The sequence below is a fragment of the Pithys albifrons genome, chromosome 13, assembly GCF_047495875.1.
Source record: "Pithys albifrons albifrons isolate INPA30051 chromosome 13, PitAlb_v1, whole genome shotgun sequence".
Classification (NCBI taxonomy): domain Eukaryota; kingdom Metazoa; phylum Chordata; class Aves; order Passeriformes; family Thamnophilidae; genus Pithys; species Pithys albifrons.
The window spans coordinates 3,759,624-3,780,390 of NC_092470.1; the positions used below are offsets into that span (position 1 = coordinate 3,759,624).

General features: G+C 44.1%; 1 protein-coding gene across 2 annotated transcripts in view; it reads right to left on the reverse strand.

Moving 5' to 3' along the window:
- Positions 1-20,767, reverse strand: part of RORA (RAR related orphan receptor A) — a 386,718-nt gene that overhangs the window by 113,578 nt on the left and 252,373 nt on the right. For both annotated transcript variants that reach the window (XM_071568779.1, XM_071568777.1), the window contains exon 2: positions 5,191-5,220. In XM_071568779.1, coding sequence (XP_071424880.1) covers positions 5,191-5,220 — 30 coding nt within the window. The remainder of the gene's footprint in view (positions 1-5,190; positions 5,221-20,767) is intronic.

Here is a 20,767-nt window from a genome sequence, read left to right on the forward strand (position 1 = left end):
TCCCAAATAAAGGGCAAATATCTTAGATTTACAAAGGAGTCTGAATCCACAGAGGGTTTTGGTATGAGTGTTTTCTGATAAATCTGTACACATCTTGAGTTGTGAAAAAATAAAAATACAGTGCTGAATGTGACACTTGAGTACACCAAAAGATACAATAAAAGATGAACAAAATTAGTCCATGGGCCACTAACAGTGGTACAACTTTTCTGCTGTTGTGCCTCCCATAACAACCTACAAAGCCCAACCAACAGACAGTTTTTAGGTTTGAGATGAAGCTGAACTTCCCAACAGCTCCACTGACCAGACTGGTGTGATCTGAGAGTGAGGGGTGAGTGCTGGGCTCCATTTTGCTGTGCCCTTTACCATCTGACTCTCCTGATTTAGGAAAGATCAGTGGCAAAGCAGCACAACTCAAAGGTTCCATCACCAATAATGGAAATCCTTATCATAAAGGCATGAGGGAACAGACTGGGCTGGTAGGTCTTAAATTTCCCTGAAAATGAGCTGGTCCAGGGATGGAAACTGAAGTTCTTGGCTGTCCATCACCATGACTGCCCAAGGAAACATGCTCTTGCTCTCCAAATGGGGATAATTCAACTGCATGAAGCAGCTGTCACTTCTGGACTCAGCTCAGAAAGGGCCACTGTCCCCACTGTGTGGTGACACTGAACTGTGGGTCACTGTCACTGCAAAGGCAAACCCAGGGAGAGTCTGAACAGCACCAGGGGATTCCAGTCCAGTCAGAGCAGCCCTGCAGGTCCCTCCCTCTGCACTGACAGGTGTGTGGCACCAGGAATTGGGGCTCCTGAGTCTTTGCTGCTGTGGAACAACATTCCAAAGGGTGGGAGGAGCTCTGGACAGAAAACTGTGTGAAAGGAAGGCTTGTACAATCTAGGCATTTTCCTCTATTTTATTTAAGAACAAATATCTTATGGTAAGAACAAATGGCTGGATGTCCCTGGACCTCTGTGCAGGTACAAACTCCAGCCATGCAACCAAACTCCTCCAAAGCTCCCAGCTGTGCTCCCCACAGCTCAAACTGTGAGGGAAAGGAGGGTCCACTGCATCAGTCAGGACAATATTCACCTTCTGGACACCTCTGCAGGAAACCACCCCTTCTTCTGACAGGCAGCCAAATCAAGTTCTTTTCAGAAAGTCAGTGCCAGGATATAAAAATGAACTGGAGAAAAATAAAGGTGATGGGTTTGTGTGATAGTTCTGAGTCACAAATGGTCTGGTAGAGGCCATGAAACCAATTGCATGAAGTGTGGCAAGATTTAGAAACCCAACAGTACAGACTTCAGGACTGAGCCTGAACCCAAGTCAGTAAGCACTAAATGCAGGTCTTTGGCAGCCTTTTATTCGCAGAATTTCAGATCCTTATCATCCCTGATACCAGGATGCCTCTCTGAACCTGCAAAGAGGCTGAAGTTGTGCATCAGTTACCACTCACTTGGAGTGCTTTTCTATTCAGAGTATGAAACATGGGAGGAAGAGGGTTGTGTTACAAATATTAGTGCATATTAGCAACCCTGAGATTAGCTCAGTTGGTTAAAATGTAATAATGCCAAGGTTGTGGGTTCAATCCCCCATGTGGGCCCTTGACTTATGAGTTGGACTTGATGATCCTTCTGGGTCCCTTCCAACTCAGAATAGTCTGTGATTCTGTGATTCTCAGAGAGGACTCTAAATGTCAGTCAGGTCTTTCTTGAGTCAAAAACCAACTGAAAGGCCACCAGTCCCACTTTGTATGGAAGCTGAGACAGGGCTTGTCCTCCACCATCTGACAGGCAGGAGCACATCTCATCTGAAGTGATGGTTAACCCAACAAACAGGCATGTGAGCCCAGCAGAGAAAGCCCACAGACAGTAGGCATGAATTTTGACTTCAAAAGCCTGTTTAATCTTCAACTTTAACTGAGAAAATAGCTGCATTTTGGGGTGGATAACATTCATTCCCTTGGTGCTGCTCACAAGAGCACTGCGCTCCTTGTTTCAAGGGGCAGGTTTTGTGATGTTTTCAGACTCTGCTAAAGAGAGAATGTGGAGAAGCAGCCAATAAAATAGAACACTTGGATAAAATTAATTGTACCAAGAAGGATAAAAATCTCTCACAGGTTTTGTTTAGTTCAAACTTAGGCAAGATCTGCATTTCTTCAGCACTGCACTGCAAGTGCACAGATACTGAACTACTGTTTGGTTCAGAAACAACCTGAGGCCCTGCCACCAGCACAGTAATTCCAGTATTTCAGCTGCCAGGGACACTTCTGGCACAGAGCAGTGCCAAGGAAGGGGTAAAACAGACCCCTAAACTCAAACAATAAACCCAGCATCAACTGTGGAATGCAGACAGATCCCCACCAATTTCAAAACACAAGTAAAACAGCTGGTAGGTTGAAGTCTGAAAAGGATTCATCTGATTCTTGAAACCCATCATGTACCAAACTTTCTATCATTTCATTAAAAAATATTTATTTCACCACTAATTTCTTTTCACTTCTCCACTCATTTTCTCCAGTCCATTTCTTTCTCCCTAATTAAATCAAAAGGTGATTAGAATTAAGTGGCAGGTCACAGGCAATCAATACCCTCACATGCCACACATGGCAAAGCTGGAATAAGGCAACTTCATCCAGATTCCTGAACATCAGTGCAGGCAATGTACATACACCACACAAAGTGTTTGCCAGAATGCTTTTGGAAATGTCTTTGCACAAATCCTACTCTGTGTAACAATTTGGCTGAGTCAAATATACTGACACGAGGTGATACACACTCTCCCTGTCAGTTGCAGTTATTAACAACTCAAAGTTTAATTGCAATTCGTGCATTTAGGTGTTTATATAAAATTATTTTCCCTCGAATAATTCAAAACCTGTGAATTTTATTGTCTGCTTCTATCCAATAATAAGAAAAAAAATCCATGCAGTGGGGGGGGGAAACACTTTTTGTGCATGATGCTGAAATGCCAAAGATGCACAATATACATTAATTCCCACTCTGTGTGAATTTGTCATAACAGGAGTGAATTCTCAAAGAACCTCAGCCAAAAGTGAATGCAGCCTCATACATATTTGCCTGCAAATGTAGCCTGCATTTTCATCATGCCAATTACAGCCTATTGCTCCTTCTATTTTAATCCCTCCTTAATGGGCAAGCTTATCTGCCCATTATTCAGGCAACTTTCCTGTTCATGCTCCAGCAGTTGCATGACAACTGATTAACAAATCAGGGAACTGCTCTCTGACAGTTGTCTTGGAAAAGCACAGAGTTCTCCACAGGAAAGATGCTGGTCCCTCATTTTCCTGCTCTGGAGGAAAGGCCTTGCATGGTGAGCAGGAGCTCCTCATGGAGCATCCATGAACACATCTCTGTCATCACCAGCCTGAGACACACCCCAAGACAAGGCTCCATCAGCCTGGCATGGCTTGAGGTGTTTTCTACACTCTTTGGGGTCTGTGGTTACTGTTTAATCCTCTCTAGGAAGCATCAGGACTGGAAGTGGAGGTGTGACTCTTGCAGCAGGTCCTGGTGCAGTGTCACAAAGCAGCAGGTCCTGGTGCAGGGTCACAAAGCAGCAGGTCCTGGTGCAGGGTCACAAAGCAGCAGGTCCTGGTGCAGTGTCACAAAGCAGCAGGCGCAGCCATGAGCCTGCAGCCAGGAGAGGCCAGGGCTGAGCTGGCACAACCCACCCCACTGCCCACCTCTAGAGAGGGTGGTCCCTCCAGGCCAGGCTGAGCTGGCACAACCCACCCCACTGCCCACCTCTGGAGAGGGTGGTCCCTCCAGGCCAGGCTGAGCTGGCACAACCCACCCCACTGCCCACCTCTGGAGAGGGTGGTCCCTCCAGGCCAGGGGCAAGGCTGAGCAAGGCAGCTCTCTGCACACTGCCTGGCCTGGGGACACACAGAGCACTTCAGTCTCCTGTGCTGCCAATCCCACCAGCAGGAGTTCAAATATTCCCCAAGAACACAAAAGCCACACTGCACCCTCTGGCACCTGCCTGGAGCTCCCAGGAAGTTCCATGGAAACCAAATTTTCCTTCAACCAAAGAAGACCTTAAGCAGCAAACCCACCTAAGCACAGGAAGACCATCATGCTCTAAGAGTCTGAGACATTTAAAGTTTCATTCAACACTCATACAGATCAAATTTCTCATTTGATGTTCTTAAATCAATTCTGTAACTCTGCCTTAAATCTCTTCTGCAACTCTACACAGTGAGAATTCATAATCTCAAGTCAGATTTTCATTACATGACTATTATAAACCCAGGAATGAAATAAGAATGAAAGCCATGTAAGACACTCTATGACACCACTTGAACCCTGGAAGCTGCAGTGAACATACTTTGAATGCATAACCCTGTTGGAACATAAATATTTGTAACTTTTGTGCAGCCTCCCACCTGTTTTGTTAGAGGGCTTCCAGCAGAGTGAGACCATCAGCTTCAGCCCTTTCAGATCCTGTGCAAGCACAACTCTCACATAGCAGATTTCCAAACCCCCACAGCCTCCAAAGCATCTCAGCTTATCTCTTTTAGCTACAAATCAAAGTATTTTCTTGGATTTGTGCTTTTAACTCACTGCAGGGCAGACAAGAGTTGATGCCCAGCAATGATGACTTTGAAGAAGCTTTGCCATAAATGTCTGTGTACCCAAATGCCACACCCACAGCCATGGCCAAGGCTGCCACTTAGCAGGACTGTTTGTTTGTGTGGTTGAGAGCAAACAATAACCACCTCGTTTCCATGGAGTTCCTTAAGCACAAGCACAGAATGATTTATCTTTCACTCTAATGCATAGGGAGGGAGAGAAGACTTTCAGTTAAACGATGTGTTTTAATTTGAATTGTACTGCATATGTAACAGACATAAAAATATAACCATTCTCATCTGTGTTTTCTGGCTATGCTGATTATCAGCCAGCTCTAAGGGATACAAATCAGAGTAAGGAATTTGCCTTTCCTCACAGCTTTCCTTTTCTGCCCTCTGAGTTAACACATGTCCAAGGAACTCAGACACACACACTGGATATCCAGCTACATTCAGGGTGAGGGCTGAAACCACCCTACAGCAGAAAAGCCACCACAACTTTTCAAATGGAGCCACAACCTGCCAGCCTGAGCACCACAGCCCAGCCCAGCAAACTGCAGTCACAAGAGGAGGCCAAATCAAAAGGTATTACTTACATGTGTGAGTCTTCTTCGTTACAGAAATACCTGTAGGGAAGAAATGACACCAACGTCAGCAAAGCAACCACTGAGCCAATTCTTTCGACATGCATTTCATCATTAATCTATTTTATCTGCCACTCTAAAAGAGGAATGAAACCCATGATTTGTCTGGTAAAGGTGGAAGGATCCCCCCTCTCTGTGTGCAGACTTTAATGGCACATTTGCTCCTTACACCTCACCAATAAATGTTCCAACATGTATTGCTTCAATAGATAAGTATCTACACTCTCAGTGCTGCTTTTTCAACCTGAAGCTGATACAAAAAGAAGATACCAACACCACTGTGGAACCCCCTTTTATATTCCATGGCTCAGAATTTTCCCACACTCACACAAAGCAGTGCCCACGAAACGACCCAGAGCGAGGGGATTTGAGCAGTGCCACAATTCCTTCCCTGTGTTATTAAGCTCAGGCAGTTTCTGGATGGCAAACTGCAGCTTGTGCTCATTAAAACCAAATGAACAGCTCTCTCAACAGGAGTATTACTTGCCATAACTCCAAGCCAGATGCAAATATCTCCAAGCTGTTAAATATATAATTTCTGAAGTAATAAAGACGTTTTTCTGCTAGACAAGCATGTGGCAGCAATCACCAGCCATGGGCCAGTGCCAGGGAAACCAGAGAGGCATTTTACAGAAAGCAACAGAGTGAACAGAATGAGGCAAAATTCATAATACCAAATCAAGATAAAATTAACTCTGCTAAATGTCATCGGAATTCATGCTTGAACACAAACAATATTGTCTCCACTTTAGTGGATAACTGATGGTGTACTCAGACCCCTCAGTATTTAAGCTTCACTCTCCTTGGGGGCAATTTTAGGAGATGAGAAAGAGGTTACTGGAAGCAGTACAAGTATTTGAAACATTTTATTTGTGATTAAAGCCTGTAATGAAATTTTAGAATTGGAATTGTTTGGCTTTACTGCTGATGAAAGACAGAGAGACCTGAATCTCCTCTGCTACCCTCCCATTCCTTCAACCACCTCTTCCAAAACAAATTACCATGGAAATAAATAGACTTCTTTCAGGCTTCTTGGAACATCCCAGGAAGGCAGTAAGTTAAAATAACTCATCAAAAAATAGATACATTATTTGCAAATTTAGAGCTGACTTCCAAAGCAACAGTTTTCAGACTACTGATGCTTTTGATAGACAGATAAATACTTAAAGCCAACCCCAAATATGGAGCTACCAAGTTTGGTACAAATGTCATGAGGATTTTTTCTTTTTAATTGTGTTACTATTGGTCTTTTGGTTCTGAACTACCAGGCTCTACAAGTGTGAGCACTGGAATCTTTCTTTTCCCTGAACAGAAAAGCTGAGAGCCTTCAGCTTTTGGGAAGAGAAGTTCTGACTAGTTCCTCTGGGCAAATCTGTAAATGTGAGACACTGGTAACCAACTTACAAAAATCAGCAGACTAGAACTTGATGATATGTATTAATTTAAACTGAAAGGTCCTGGCCAAATGTGCACATTCCTCATGCAAGGATTGGTGTTACAGCCACGAGTCAAGGTAAGAAAATAAGCATCAAAATGCACCACCAGCATCTTGGGCACCCTTTGGTAGGGGTGCAAAAACCCCTCTCGAGATGTTCCCAAAGCTCTGCCTTGCCCTTGGAATGTGAACTGGGACCTGCTGTTACAATATCGGCTCTTCCACCACGGAGGAGCCTTTTTGCTGCTGTTTGACCACAGAACAGCTGCTGACAGAACCTCCATCTTCACAAACTCTCCTCGCCCCACCCTCACCTTTCTGGCCAATTCCTCCAATTTTAAGGCTGTTTTATGGGATGGAAATGCAGAGAGAAAGGTCTTAAAGGTGAGCACCATTTGCCAAACTTCCTCTCCCAACCCCAGTGCCGATAAATGGCTCGAGCAGTGCTCTTGCAGCATTATGGGAGCCATATGTGTACTCTCCTCAGAAAATAATGCTCTCTGTAAAATCACTTTGAACAGAAAGTGCTTATGCTGTCACTTCTGATTACCCACAGCCCCTTCACAATGGGATTTGCCACAGCACAAAACAGACTTAGCTGGATTCGCTGACTGAGGGCCTCCTTCCCCTGCTACATCAAACACTGATGCAAATATTAGTGCTTGTATTTTTCTACCTAATTTATTTTATTTTTTTTAAAGTGAGATGTGTCGTGGGGTTTTCCAATCAGATGTTTCCACAATAATTACCGATTACTATCTCCTCAGACCTTTTAGCTGTTTCATGCAGATATTTTCAGATAACCTTTTAAAACAGCAGCTTAAAGGTAGGTATTTTTGCATCTTGTTCATCATTCCACTGGTGGTTGCATTGAAAGCAAAGCATTTTGCTCTGGGCTGTGGTTTTAAAGGAACCAACTGCAACCTGGTGGAACAAGGATAAATGTTGCCAGCCAGTTCAACAGGATTAGGTTTAAATTAATCAGGAATCTTCACTGATGTTAAAAAGAGTTATGAATTTTTAAAGAGCCTTGCCTTCCACACAGGTAACTCTTAGTGACTAGAAAAACTGAGCAAAAATGTACCAGCATATTCAAACAGTTACCTAAATTAAATACATTATAACGAGTGCTTTAAATATAAATACTTGCCCTTGGAATGTGAACTGGGACCTGCTGTTACAATATTGGCTCTTCCACCAAGGAGGAGCCTTTTTGCTGCTGTTTGACCACAAAACAGCTGCTGACAGAACCTCCATCTTCACAAACTCTCCTCACCCCACCCTCGCCTTTCTGGCCAAGGGAACACTGAGACTGGTTTGAGTTTTAAGGCAGAAGCCAATGACTCTGCTCTTCAGAACATTCAAGGCTGACAATCATATCCTAGAAATGAGTGTATTGTGGAAAAAAAAATCAGTCTGAAAACCACTTAATGTAAAAAAGGGGAGTTCCAAGGTCTCTGTGTGTCTCTGTGCCACTTGAGTACATGTTTGAATGTCCTTCCTGGGAGCTGGATCCAAGAAATCCTACACAGACAACTCGTCAGCTCTTCTGAAACCAACAGGGAGTCCCATGAAGCTAATTCTGCAAGTCCAACACACATCAGTAATTTTCTTCCCAAGATCAGGCATGAATTACTGGGATGGCTGTTTGTAAATATTTCTGGGAGTGAACCAGCACTTTATGTAGATGGGAGTAGACACGATATAATAAAACCTAAACCCACCACACCACTGAAAGACAAAGATTTATTTTGAATATGTAGAGCACAGAGAACCTACTGACTCTTTTCAAAATGTTACTTAATATAAAATCCCATTTTTTGGATGGCCTTCATTTCAAAATGAAATGAAGAAATAAGTGCCCACTTGTGTCCTACACATCCTCATTTATCAACAAACACCAAAAACACAAAGCGAGGAAGAAACAACACTCTGACTTCAGTGGTGCTAATACAGAAAGACTTCCTGACTTAACCAACCAGACTTCAAAGTAAAGCAAGGGAAATGTCATGAAAATACCACAATATATCAGTGCCATGGTTATCAGTGAGTGAAAGTTTCAGTATTACAGTTATCACAGAATGTATCACTTCCTTAGTGCCGTTTGACATTCCTGATCAACACCAAATCTGAAACAAATTAAATGCTCTTTGTGACAACAATCCATTTCTTAAAAATGAAAAGCATTTACCCACCAGAGCTGCTCCCCCTCCCACCCCCAGCCTGTAATTTGCCATGATGGGTGGTATTTACAAAACCAGCTTGCTGGATGCAATGAACTTTGAAAAGAGTATCTGCCAACAGAGACAGGATATTCTTTTTGCAAGCACTTAGCCTGACTGACCTTCAGTAGCCAACTTCAAATAGAGATAACAATGTCTTCAAGTACAAAAAGAGGCTCAGATATTTTATACATCACAAGCTCTTTCTCACAGTCGCCCGTCCAAATAAAGCAGCAGAATGAAACGTTGCTTACCCTGCGAACCCAGAGCCCTGCTGCTCTTGTACAGTTGTCAACTTCCCACATTTCAAGGGGGAAACACACTTTGATGTACAGAAAGATAAGTAAAAAGTCCCCTGTCTGGCAGAATACATTACTCTGCAAAATATCAAAGGAGGATATTCTTGAGTGCGATTTTCTTAAACCTCTGAGAAAACTCTCCCCGAGAAGTTTGTAAGGATGAGCACACAAATCACTGGCAGAGCTCAGAACTCCTCTCCAGGACTCCTGTAAAGCACCAGTGCTTCCCTTTCTGTGCTTTTGTGCCCAGATCCCTGGGCTGATGGCAGTAAATCTCTGTAGATGATGCCACATGTATATGATGCTTTGCTCATGGGGTGTGTGCATCAATACAAGTATTTTCTTTTCTTTTTCTTTTCCTTTCTTTTCTTTTTTCTTTTCTTTTCTTTTCTCTTTTCTTTTCTTTTCTTCTCTTTTCTTCTCTTCTCTTCTATTTTCTTTTTTCTTTTCTTTTCTTTTTTCTTTTCTTTTCTTTTCTTTTCTTTTTTTTCTTTTCTTTTCTTCTCTTTTCTTTTCTTCTTTTCTCTTGTCTTTTCTTTTCTTTTTTCTCTTTTCTTTTCTTTTTCTTTTCTTCTCTTTTCTTTTTTTCTTTTTTTTCTTTTCTTTTCTTCTCTTTTCTCTTCTCTTTTCTTTTCTTTTCTTCTTTTCTCTTCTCTTTTCTTTTTTTCTCTTTTCTTTTCTTTTTCTTCTCTTTTCTTTTCTTTCCTTTTCTTTTCTTTTCTTTTTTCTTTTCTTTTCTTTTCTCTTCTCTCTTTTTCTCTTCTCTTCTCTTCTCTTCTCTTCTCTTCTCTTCTCTTCTCTTCTCTTCTCTTCTCTTCTCTTCTCTTCTCTTCTCTTCTCTTCTCTTCTCTTCTCTTCTCTTTTTTCTTTTCTTTTCTTTTTTCTACCCTCCCTTCAAGCCAGCATTGTGGCTCTACCATGTTCTGGAACTTGGCCATTTTATGATGGATTGGAAATTTTTTTTGGGGGAAAAAAAGAAGATAAAATTCTAAACTAAGCCTCTTGTCTGACACATTGTGTAAAATGGGAGAGAAAACACATTACAGGGTTGGATCCTGCTGTGTTTCATCCTGTCACTTTTACTGCCACCACACAAAGGTTGCAATTATGGCAGAATATTCTATGCAACACTGGGGCACTTGCAGAGAACCTACCAAAGCAGAGTGAGACATTTGAGTGTACTCAGAAAGGAGCTCATTCCTTCAGAGACTTTAATAATCATCTCTATTAAAGTCTGTGCAGACCTCTGGCTCGAAGGAACTTTGTGATCTTGGCAGGCTGTTGTTTATGGTGAAATAACACACACAGGAGTGCTCCAAATACACCTGAAGGAGATTCAATCAAACCAAGTGATGGCCAAGCAGTGTCCTTGTCCAGTGTGCTAATGATGGTCAGCACACATCAAGGAACTGCAATGGTTTATTTCAAAGACTGTTAATGGACACTGATGCTTACAGTTCACTTGAGAGAAAAAAAAGGGAAATTCTGTGCCAGGGTAGCCCAGACCAAGGACAACACCCACCAGGCATTTTAGAACAAGGAAGCTTTCCATAATTATGATCCCCTTCAAGAACCCCCTGCAACTTCAAATATGCCAACCTGAATTTTTAATGGAAGATTCCAGTTTTCCCCAGACTTGTTCACAGCTTTTCTTGAAAAGGAAAGATCTGACCACAGGAAATGAGGCTTTTTAAGCAGGTCTAGATCCATCATGCCCATAGGTGTATAACAAAGTCACAGAAATCCAGATTAATCTGAGTGCTCCAGTACTGAAAACCCCCAACCTTGCTATCCTCAGATTCACAGTTTTCTTGTACACAAATCCTACAATAAAAATTTTCAGAGTTGCAGTTTGGATGTGTTGCTCTGGTATTACTTCTTGAATCATCTGGTTATATCAGAAGCAGCTACAGAAGATTTTCTGCAGCCCAGTTTTTAACTTTTCACTCAAATATATTCGAAATAAACAGATTAAAAAAAACCCAAGGGGTTTTTTAAAATGTTTGGACCTCATTTTACTGAGGGGGTTGACTTCTTCAGCCCTTTGCAACTCAGACTGGCTTCCTGATTCTGAGAGTGACTTTCTGCCTCATCAAGGCATTTTATGACTTCATTTTTCAGCAGCTGACAGACTCCCCTGCCTTTAAAACAAGAGCAGCACCTGTGAAAACGTGAATACAAATGACTGCAATTCTTTCAAAGTTACAGGGTATTCATAAGAGAGAAATCACCACTATCCTGAGTTATTTGTCATCTGTACAACTGACAGTCAAAAGAATTCCCTGCTCTTTCAGGATTTTCTTCCCAAATCAAAAATTCTTAACAGACACCAAACTGATTTCAAATCTTTGATGCCAAAACTGCTCAAAAAGAGACAACAATTTAAGAAACAAATTCAAGCCCCAAGTGTCCATGTTTAAGGCTGAGATAATGATACTGTTGCTATTATGGATGCACTTACAGTGAGCCCAAATTTAAAATGCTGATTTCTCCCTTCTGATTAACACTGAACAAACCATTTCCCCCTGGTTTCATTCAAGCCCATGCAACTCCTTGTTCCAAATCTTCCTGAAATGATCTGCCCTGAGCTGTGTGGAACCCCCAGACTAACAGTCAGTTGAGGCCAGATGGAAGATCTGTGTGGATCTCACACCCAGAGTTCCTCAGTGTCCCATCCTGTGGCACTGCTGACCCTGCTTGGTTTGCTGCCCGATGGGAGACTCAACACTGGGCAAAGAGCAGAAAATTGCAAACAGAACTCTGAATTGTAAAGATGAACTTCAACCATTTCTTCCTTTTGGTACAAAACCTCACTGATGGTCCCTCCCATTCTTTTGTCCTTGAAAGGAAACAGTGCCTTAGATTAGGAGAAATTAAATTAAGAATCTTTTCATTAAACAGCCATAATGTTCTCACATGACAAATGTTGCCAGAGCACAGGCTAAACATCCATCCCACGTTTGTGCTGTAATTCCACACACTAAAAGCCAAAGGTAGCTCAGAACTGGATGTAAGGCTGTGTTTCAACCAGGAGCCTTTATAGGAAAACCACAAATGAGCTTTGTTTTAATGACTGCTCGTTACCCAATTGATGGAACGAATCCCAGAGCAGGTTTCCAAGCAGTCTGCAGAGCACTGCAGCCCCACTGGCAGAACCCACAGAGCTGCAGGAGTGCCAGCCAGGCCCTGCAGTCCTTGGGACAGACACTGCAAGGGGTGAGGAAATGCAGCATTCCTTAAAAACTGCCAGGGACTTCTTTAGTGTTGTATTTTCCCTTCACCTGTGAGTCTTTGCTGCCTGTTTGCACAGTTTATCAGACACCACCACTGCAGGCACTGCTCTTCTTCCTCCCTGTGACACTCAAAGAAGTGTCTCCTTTAGCTCCAGGCTCTGTCCTATCACCACACTAACAGCAACAATTCCTTCAGCTTGCACTGGATAGATGGACAAGAAGCTCTGTAATGTGTGTGGGTTCCTGAGAGGAATCAATCACAGAGACATTTAGGTTGGAAAAGGCCTTCAAGTTCGTTGAGTCCAACCATTGTCCTGACAATTCCAGGCCCACCACTAAAGCACCTCCCTGAATGTCAGACCTCCCAGCTGGCCCTACCCACCATTGCATAAAATCACAGAATCAGCTGGGTTGGAAGAGACCTCTGAGATCATCAAGTCCAACCCTTGACCCAACAGCACTTTGATTACCAGATCATGGCACTCAGTGCCACGTCCAGTCTCACCTTAAAAACCTCCAGGGATGGTGAACGCACCACCTCACTGGGCAGCCCATTCCAATGCCTGAGCACTCTCTCTGCAAAGAATTTCTTTTTGATATCCAACCTCCCCTGGCAGAGCTTGAGCCCCTGCCCTCCTGTCCTACTGTTGGTTGCTTGAGAGAAGAGACCAACCCCCACCTGGCTACAACATCCTTTCAGGGAGTTGTGGAGAGTGCTGAGGTCTCCCCTGAGCCGTATCTGATTCACTGACTGCAATTCTCTCCCAGTGTGATCTTGGACAAGGAGGATGTCCCAGCATATGGGAACCATTTTTGCAAACTTGTTGGTATCAGGAGGAGTCAACCAGCAGCAAGTACTCTGTACTCTGTCTTGGTGAGGCCACACCTTGAGTGTTGTGTTCAGTTCTGGGCCCCTCAGTTGAGGCAAGAGATTGAGGGGCTGGAGCGGGGCCAGAGAAGAGCAACGAGGCTGGAGAAGGGACTGGAGCACAAGTGCTGTGGGGAGAGGCTGAGGGAGCTGGGGGTGTTCAGCCTGGAGAAGAGGAGGCTCAGAGGTGACCTCAGCACTGTCTGGAACTGCCTGAAGGGAAGTTCTGGCCAGGTGGGGGTTGGTCTCTTCTCCCAGGCACTCAGCAATAGGACAAGGGGGCACGATGGGCTCAAGCTCTGCCAGGGGAAATTGAAGTTGGAGAGCAGAAAAAAATTCTTTGCAGAGAGAGTGCTCAGGGATTGGAATGGGCTGCCCAGAGAGGGGGTGGATTCCCCATCCCTGGAGGTTTTTCAGCTGAGCTTGGCCGTGGCACTGAGTGCCATGATCTGGTAAAGGGACTGGAGTTGGACCAAGGGTTGGACTTGATGATCTGGGAGTTCTTTTCCGACCCAATCCATTCTATGATTCTGTGATTCTAAGTCTGGCACATTCACACACACCCCAGTGCTGGAGACCCACAGGCCACACCATCATCCAGGCAGTGCTGTGGCTTCTGTCCTCCACTTGGAAGCACAAATTACATCTCACTTGGGGGCTCTCCCAGACCTGCCCCATCAGACACCTCATCCCAGGGATACTTTTCAAGCCATTTCAAAGCAACATTTCACTTAATTGTGCTCTCCATTCTTATAAAAGCCTCTCAGGCTCCCTTGCTCAGGATTACTGACAATCCAACAAGGAAAAGCAGAAGCCTGGTCTCCAAGAGTTCCTGCAATGTCCATAAAATCCAGAAACCTCTCAACAAGAAATCAAACCTGAGCGTGGGGGTTGTTTCCTGCACGTGACCTCAGGCCAACCACGCGTGGAAATCCAACTGTCCTGGCAGCAAAACTGCAGCTCTGAGAGAGGCCCAAGACCTGAGATACCTGCTGAGATAGCAACCACAGGGCTGCAGCAGCCCCAGCACACCAATTCTCACCCAGAGAGATCCCCCCGAGGTGGGAGATGAAAAGATAAAAGCAGCCTCAGTGCCCCAGTTCTGCGCCTGCAGGTACCCAGAGTGCACATCCTCAGGGGCTGCCTGAGCCCTCAGGGTGTGCAAACACAACTGAGGGAAACCAAACAAACAGCCCAACAGGGAGCCGAGTCCTCCTCACTCACCGTTTCCGCAAGAAGAATTCATTAGATAAGAATTCTGCGAAGTTAAACACGTTGCATTATGATCTCAAATCACCTGGTGGGTAATGTTACATCAGGGAAGGGAAAATAATTGGTTCCTATTTAGAACATACTTTAACACACAATTGCTGATTATTTTTCTTATTATTCCACCCTACACTACCTTTCAGTAAAACCTGTTGTATTTAATACATCCATTTATCTTCTATGCTCTGACTGACACTATGAAAGTCAACCAATGAAATTCTCTCAGAATTTCTATGACTAAAAACCTGTCCATGAGTTGTCCACTCATATGACCACAAAACTCTGGAAGATGTGGACATTCCTAAAACACATTTCTTTAATTCCTGAGTGAGTGAGCCACTCACTTTCTGAAACCAGAGAACGCTGGTGCTGCCGTGGGGCTACCATGTGTTTGCACCTACAAAATGAACAGCTTGAAACTGAGGCCTCCAGCACTGAGTGATACAAATAACAGAGTTACCCATCTCAGAACTCAGCCTTGTGGGGCATTAAGACATTTGAAATAACATAATATATGACACATACAGTAGTCTAAGAACATTCTGGAAAAGAGTCTCCTTCATTGGCTACACAATTCTCACTCAGCTGCCCTTTCTGTAGCTTATTTGCCAGCCCAATTAAAACTGTTAAAAGTCATCACTGACAGATGTCTGTACACCCTGAAAGTGTCTTTGTCCAGCTCTGTCTCATACAATTACGTAGAATTTCTCTGTATTTCTTCTGGAGAAGCATCAGCAGTTGCAATGTCAGTTCTTTCCACTGTCCAGATTTCCACTTACTGCATTAAAATTCATGCAAAATTCCATCACTTGAGATGGGAGCACCAGGAAGGCTCTGCCTGTCAGTCTGACACCACACCCCAAGGATTCTTCAGGTGAAAGGGAACAAATATAGCTTGTTTTGAAGCATATTTTTACAGGGATAAATGGGGGTTAGGTGATTGCATGTGTGTATCTGTTTATCTAATATTACAATGAAATTCAAAAAGAAATGAAAATGATAGAACTGTTTTAGACCTCAGGAACTTCAAATCTACATTCATGCATTCATCCTCCTTTTTACATCACAGAATAACTGGTTAGTAGACATGCTGCAAGATGACCTGCCTGTTACTTACACTCAAGTATTCCCCCTCCTTTTGATCTTAGTCAAATGTGTTCACTCCTCTCAGGAATAACCAAAGACAGAGATCAACATAAGTTTTTACAAATAAGCAAAATTTGCCTCATTAAAAAATACAGACAACAATTCTTCTAACACCTTTCTGTGAGACATTAAATCTGTACACTCATCAGTAAAAGAGACAACCATCTGCAGTTTATCCAGGTATTTAAAGCAGAGCAATCCTTTGTGTGGCCAAACAAAAATGCTACTTGTTTTTGCCTCTTGGAGCCAGTGGGGACTGTACATGGCAGGCAACTCCTGCCAAGGGAAGTCCTCATGGAAACACATGAAATATGTTCTTAACCCATGGGAGAACTTCTCAGCTTCCCAGAGTTTTAACTGCCAGGTAAAGTGAGGACAATGGACAACTATTATTAGAGCTGTGAAGCTGCCAATGCCAAGGAGAAGAGCACCTTGCTACAAAGTTTTTGCTGTATCACATCCCAAAGACTTCAAGCAGATCCTGCTGTTCTACCACAGACACCTCCTGGACAACCTTGTGATGATGGTCACTTCTAATGAGAAACAGGCACATCCTTGGACTCTTCAAATGCACAGGCAGTGGGAGGAGGCTGGTCAGGTTGGAAAACTGGGATGAAAAAGGCTGTAGGAAGTTCCAGAGGAGCAGGAATGTGCATTTGCTGGGAAGGATGGCATTTGGAGCAGCACAATCCCCCGCCACAACACAGACATGGCACGGGGGAAGGACACTGCCAAGTGATTTATCAGCCCCATTTGCTCTGACATCCAAGTCACTCTGGGACACCTCCAATCCAAATATAGCCACGAGAAAGTCCAGGGTAACTGTTGAGAACAGCAGGAATATCACACAAGGTGATTTGCTTGCAGGCTACAACTCCTGCTCTAACTTATAATCCATCTCTGCAACTGCATTTCATCGAGTGACTTCTGGGACTGACCACAGGTAGAGTTATAATGTTTGCAGAGATGAGAGGAATTCAGGCAAACCCCCAAACAAACAAAAAAAGGAATGACACTGAGGCAAACCCCAGAATATTAAGGTTCATCCCACACTAAAAAGCAGGCAATTCAACCATGTGTTTTCCTCAGTGTTAATGGGCTGGCTTTTTTTTGCAGTACTTCACATCATCAAGTTCATGCTCATATATCCCCAAAACCCAAAAAGTGTCTGCAGTTTACAGATAAAGAAACAGAAACTAAGTAGTTACGTAAGTCCAAGTCATGTATTTATAATCTGGGCTGCTCATGGCAGCAATCTCAATTCAAAAACTCCCCAAGCAAGAATTTTCTCGCTGCATCTTTCACCATCAGTTCATGACTTCATCAAGATGACTGAGATATCACAAAATAAGCAGTGTAACATGTCTGAGGACCAGAATTTTAATGTGCATCTCAGACTGCAACCCACATACAGTTTAGAAATTAAATTTGGGCCCCCATTCTAGAAGGAGTTCATGCAATAATGTCCTGAGGTCTCATAAGGAATACACAGAAAATAAATGTTTGCTAAAGCTTTTCCACATCATCCTACAGTATAAACAGATAATTCCACACTGACTACAGAGAATTCAGTGTTGTTTTGTGGATTCCTACAGCATTTCAAATGACTCATAAGGTGGTTATTTCTCTGCCATGCACTCCTTTTCCAAACCTGCAGGAAGAGGATCAGGCTGGCTCAGCCCTTGGTTCACCACAAGGACTTTCATCTACTGAACACCTTGGATGAGTTTGGCCCATTGAGCATCAAACGAAGCCAGCTTTGGATATCAGGCTCCTACTATAGCTGGATTGTTTTAAGTTTAATTGAAAGGTCATCAGTGTTTTTAATAAGGAGCATATTTTCTTTGTTCTGTTTTTCTGCAAAGTATTTTTAAGGTGACAGTTCTGATCCAGAACAAATGGATTCCTTCATTACTTCATCTCTCCCAGCTGAATACTTCAGCTGCAAAGTGCCTGTACCTTTGCCTTTCAGAATTCTACTGAGTCTGTCTCCTATCATGGTAACTTGTTCTTTTTTTTTTTATTTCAAAATATACTGAGGTCGAGTCTCAGCTCCTCATTGCTTGGCTCTCCTGAGGAAAGGCAGGAAGATTCTATTATGTCGCCTCCAAGAGCTGCGATGAATGAGGGGAGAGCAGGGGAGAGAGGAGGATTTGTGCTCCAAGTTCATGCAAAATTTCAGACTTGAATATAGCACAAGTAGCACTTCAACACTTCAGACTCCTTCAGTGCCGAGATCCCTGGAGGGTTGAGTTTAAATCACTAAACTTATTTCAGGAAAGGGGAGAACACTCTGGAGAAAAGTCTGTCGACTCCAGCAAAATTAATAAACTGGTTGCTCCTGATGTGAACTACATTTCTTGTCAGGAGTTTGACAAATTTCTAATTCCCTCTCAGCTACCTTGTGAACACTGCACTTGTTGCTCCCTTTAAACAGGTATTTAATACTACAGCACAGTACAAGTGATAGAAATTGCTAAGGCTCACTCACCTTGCACTTGCAGTGTCAGCTACAAAAAGGAAAATTATGACCTTGCCCAATGTCTGTGAGAAAGGGCAGCATATTCCTGATTTTAAATGTTCATGTACAGAGAAAATATTTAATCCCCATTAGATAGTTCTGTTTAAGGAACCAGAATTAATAAATTGAAACACATCTCAAAAAAATAACTCCATAACATTATGCATTTTCCCTAAAGATGGGGCCAGTTGTCTCACACGCTGCAAATGCAAACAGAATTAGTGACATTTCCATCTGACTACATTCACTGAGCATAATCACACTCTGAGTCTGGATGGACACTCCCTTTGAGGGGTTTCTTTTCTCAGGGTTACAGAAGACCATGGCTGTTTTCACCTCCATGTATTTAGGATGCCAACTGTGCTCCCTGCACTGCTGTGCTGGCTGGGGATGCACAGGACACTCAAAACCTGTCCCTGTACTCAAGGACCAGAGGAAAAGCTGAATTCCTTCACAGAGATGACTCTGCCCTGGAGTTCAGACACAGCTCATAATACATTTATATGTTTCAAGAAATAGAATAAGGTGTTAATGTCCCCTTGACCTAAAGTATGTTTTACAATTCCTATAATAAAAGTAACTATGAGGTATCTGAACTACACTGCACCAAGCCATAAACCAAATTAGAATGGAGTCCACCTGCTTTTTCCACCACCTACTAAACTGGAGTATTTACCATCTCAGGAAGAAGCTGAATCAATGCCCCAAAAGTGACACAGTCACCTCACAGCACAGGGACCCCTGGCATGGCTATAAGGGAAGATTTTGTTTGCTGCAACTATTGCATTAGAGAGCACAGACACCACATTAGGGCTCTGACATGGCTGGCATTGAATGGCAAGGTTAATGTGCTTCCCATGCTCCTGGACCCAGGAGCACCTTTCCATTAAGCAGGAAAGGTCTTCCAGGAGAAGAGTTTTACTTTAAAGCTCAACTCAAAGGCAGGAAAACGCCTGCTGTGGATAAGGAAGGAGAGGAAAGCTCAGGTTATGCTAAGAAGTGCCCTAAAATGCTGTGTGGGTCCATGTTCTGTCCACAAACCCAGTGACCACCCCACAGGTACCAGGACCTGGAGCCACAGGAGGGACACTGCTGCTCCTCTGCTCTGCTCTGCCCATGTGTTGCTGTGCACTGAGCAGGGCAGCAAAGCTCTGCTGTAGCCACCTCTGCAGAGCTGCAACTTCTGCTGCAGGCACACAGGCTCACCAGGGATTTGGGGTTTGCAGGGCAGGTGCTGCCTTGGGCATCATCTCTGGGGGTTAGTCTTTCACATCTGAAAGGTTTCCTGGGTTTTATGCATTAGACCTGAACTACAGCAGACAACTTCCAACAAGTATTTACCACTTGCAATATGCACATCAACTTGGCACTGAAAGAGAACGTTTAGATAAAAGGCCAAGCAAAAATTCTGCTTCTAACACGTTTCAGAGTGACCTTGGCCCTTGTTGCCCTCTGTGCACTGAGCTCAGGGAAGCCACCAGTGCCACAGATCTCCCTCCTTACCCACCAACCTGTGGGCAGAAACCCCTTCCCATGACTGCACTGAGCTGGTGTGCCCAACACAGCACCCTGAGCCTGCCAGGCCTGGCCTCTGGGGGAAGATTTCAGCAGATGCACCCAGGCCTGAGGGACCTGCACCCACATTCCAGCCCTGCCACCAACTGGCTGTGCAAGGGGCCGTGTTGCTGATGGTCCAGAAACTCAACCACCAAGTACACCCAGTGAGCAGTTTGATTACCCAGTTGTCCCAGTTCAGCAGGTGGGACCAGTTTATCACTGTGTGGGGGTGACCAAAGCTGTGGATTCTCCACCCTCCATTCATTGCCCAGGAACTGGGAACATTGGACCATTGGCAGCAGCTGCCCAGGGCACACCTGAGCCCTCAGGCTGGGAGCTGGCTGGGAAAGAAGCCTGGCAGAGGAGCTGGGAGAATTCCCCTCTGGGGAGTCCTTGGCACCTCCACACCCACCTGAGGGCTCAGCTCTGCTCATGGGCCAGCAACCATTCCAAAATCCCCCCTGACTTTATCCCAGAGTCAGATCCCCCAGTGTGGAACTCCCTGCCCTGGGGGAGGCACAGGGGGCTCCCACCTGCACCTGAGGGGAGAGAATCTGGGGGCTTGGGGACTTCTGGGACCACTCACTGGATCCAGAGGAGGAACAGAACCTGGACAGGAGGAGCCCACCACTCTCCACCAGACTGTGCCATCATCTGCACCAACAGGTTTGTCCCTTCCTTTTCCTTTGGACTCAGGGGAACCACGTGGGGCTCAGCACAGGGGCCACCAAACCCCCCTGTGTTTGTGCCCCAGGGGGCTGGGTTAGACTGCTGGGTTTGGGGGTTAAACCCAATTTCTCTTTGTGCCACTGCATTTATTGTAATATTGTTATTAAATTGTAACTCTGACTCCTAATCTCTTTTGTGTTGGTTCATTTCTCCTGCCACTTTACCTTCAAACCAGCACACGACTGCACAAAACTCACATGATTGCTGTGTATGACAACAAAGAGGTCAACTGAGCCTCTTTCTTCCTCTC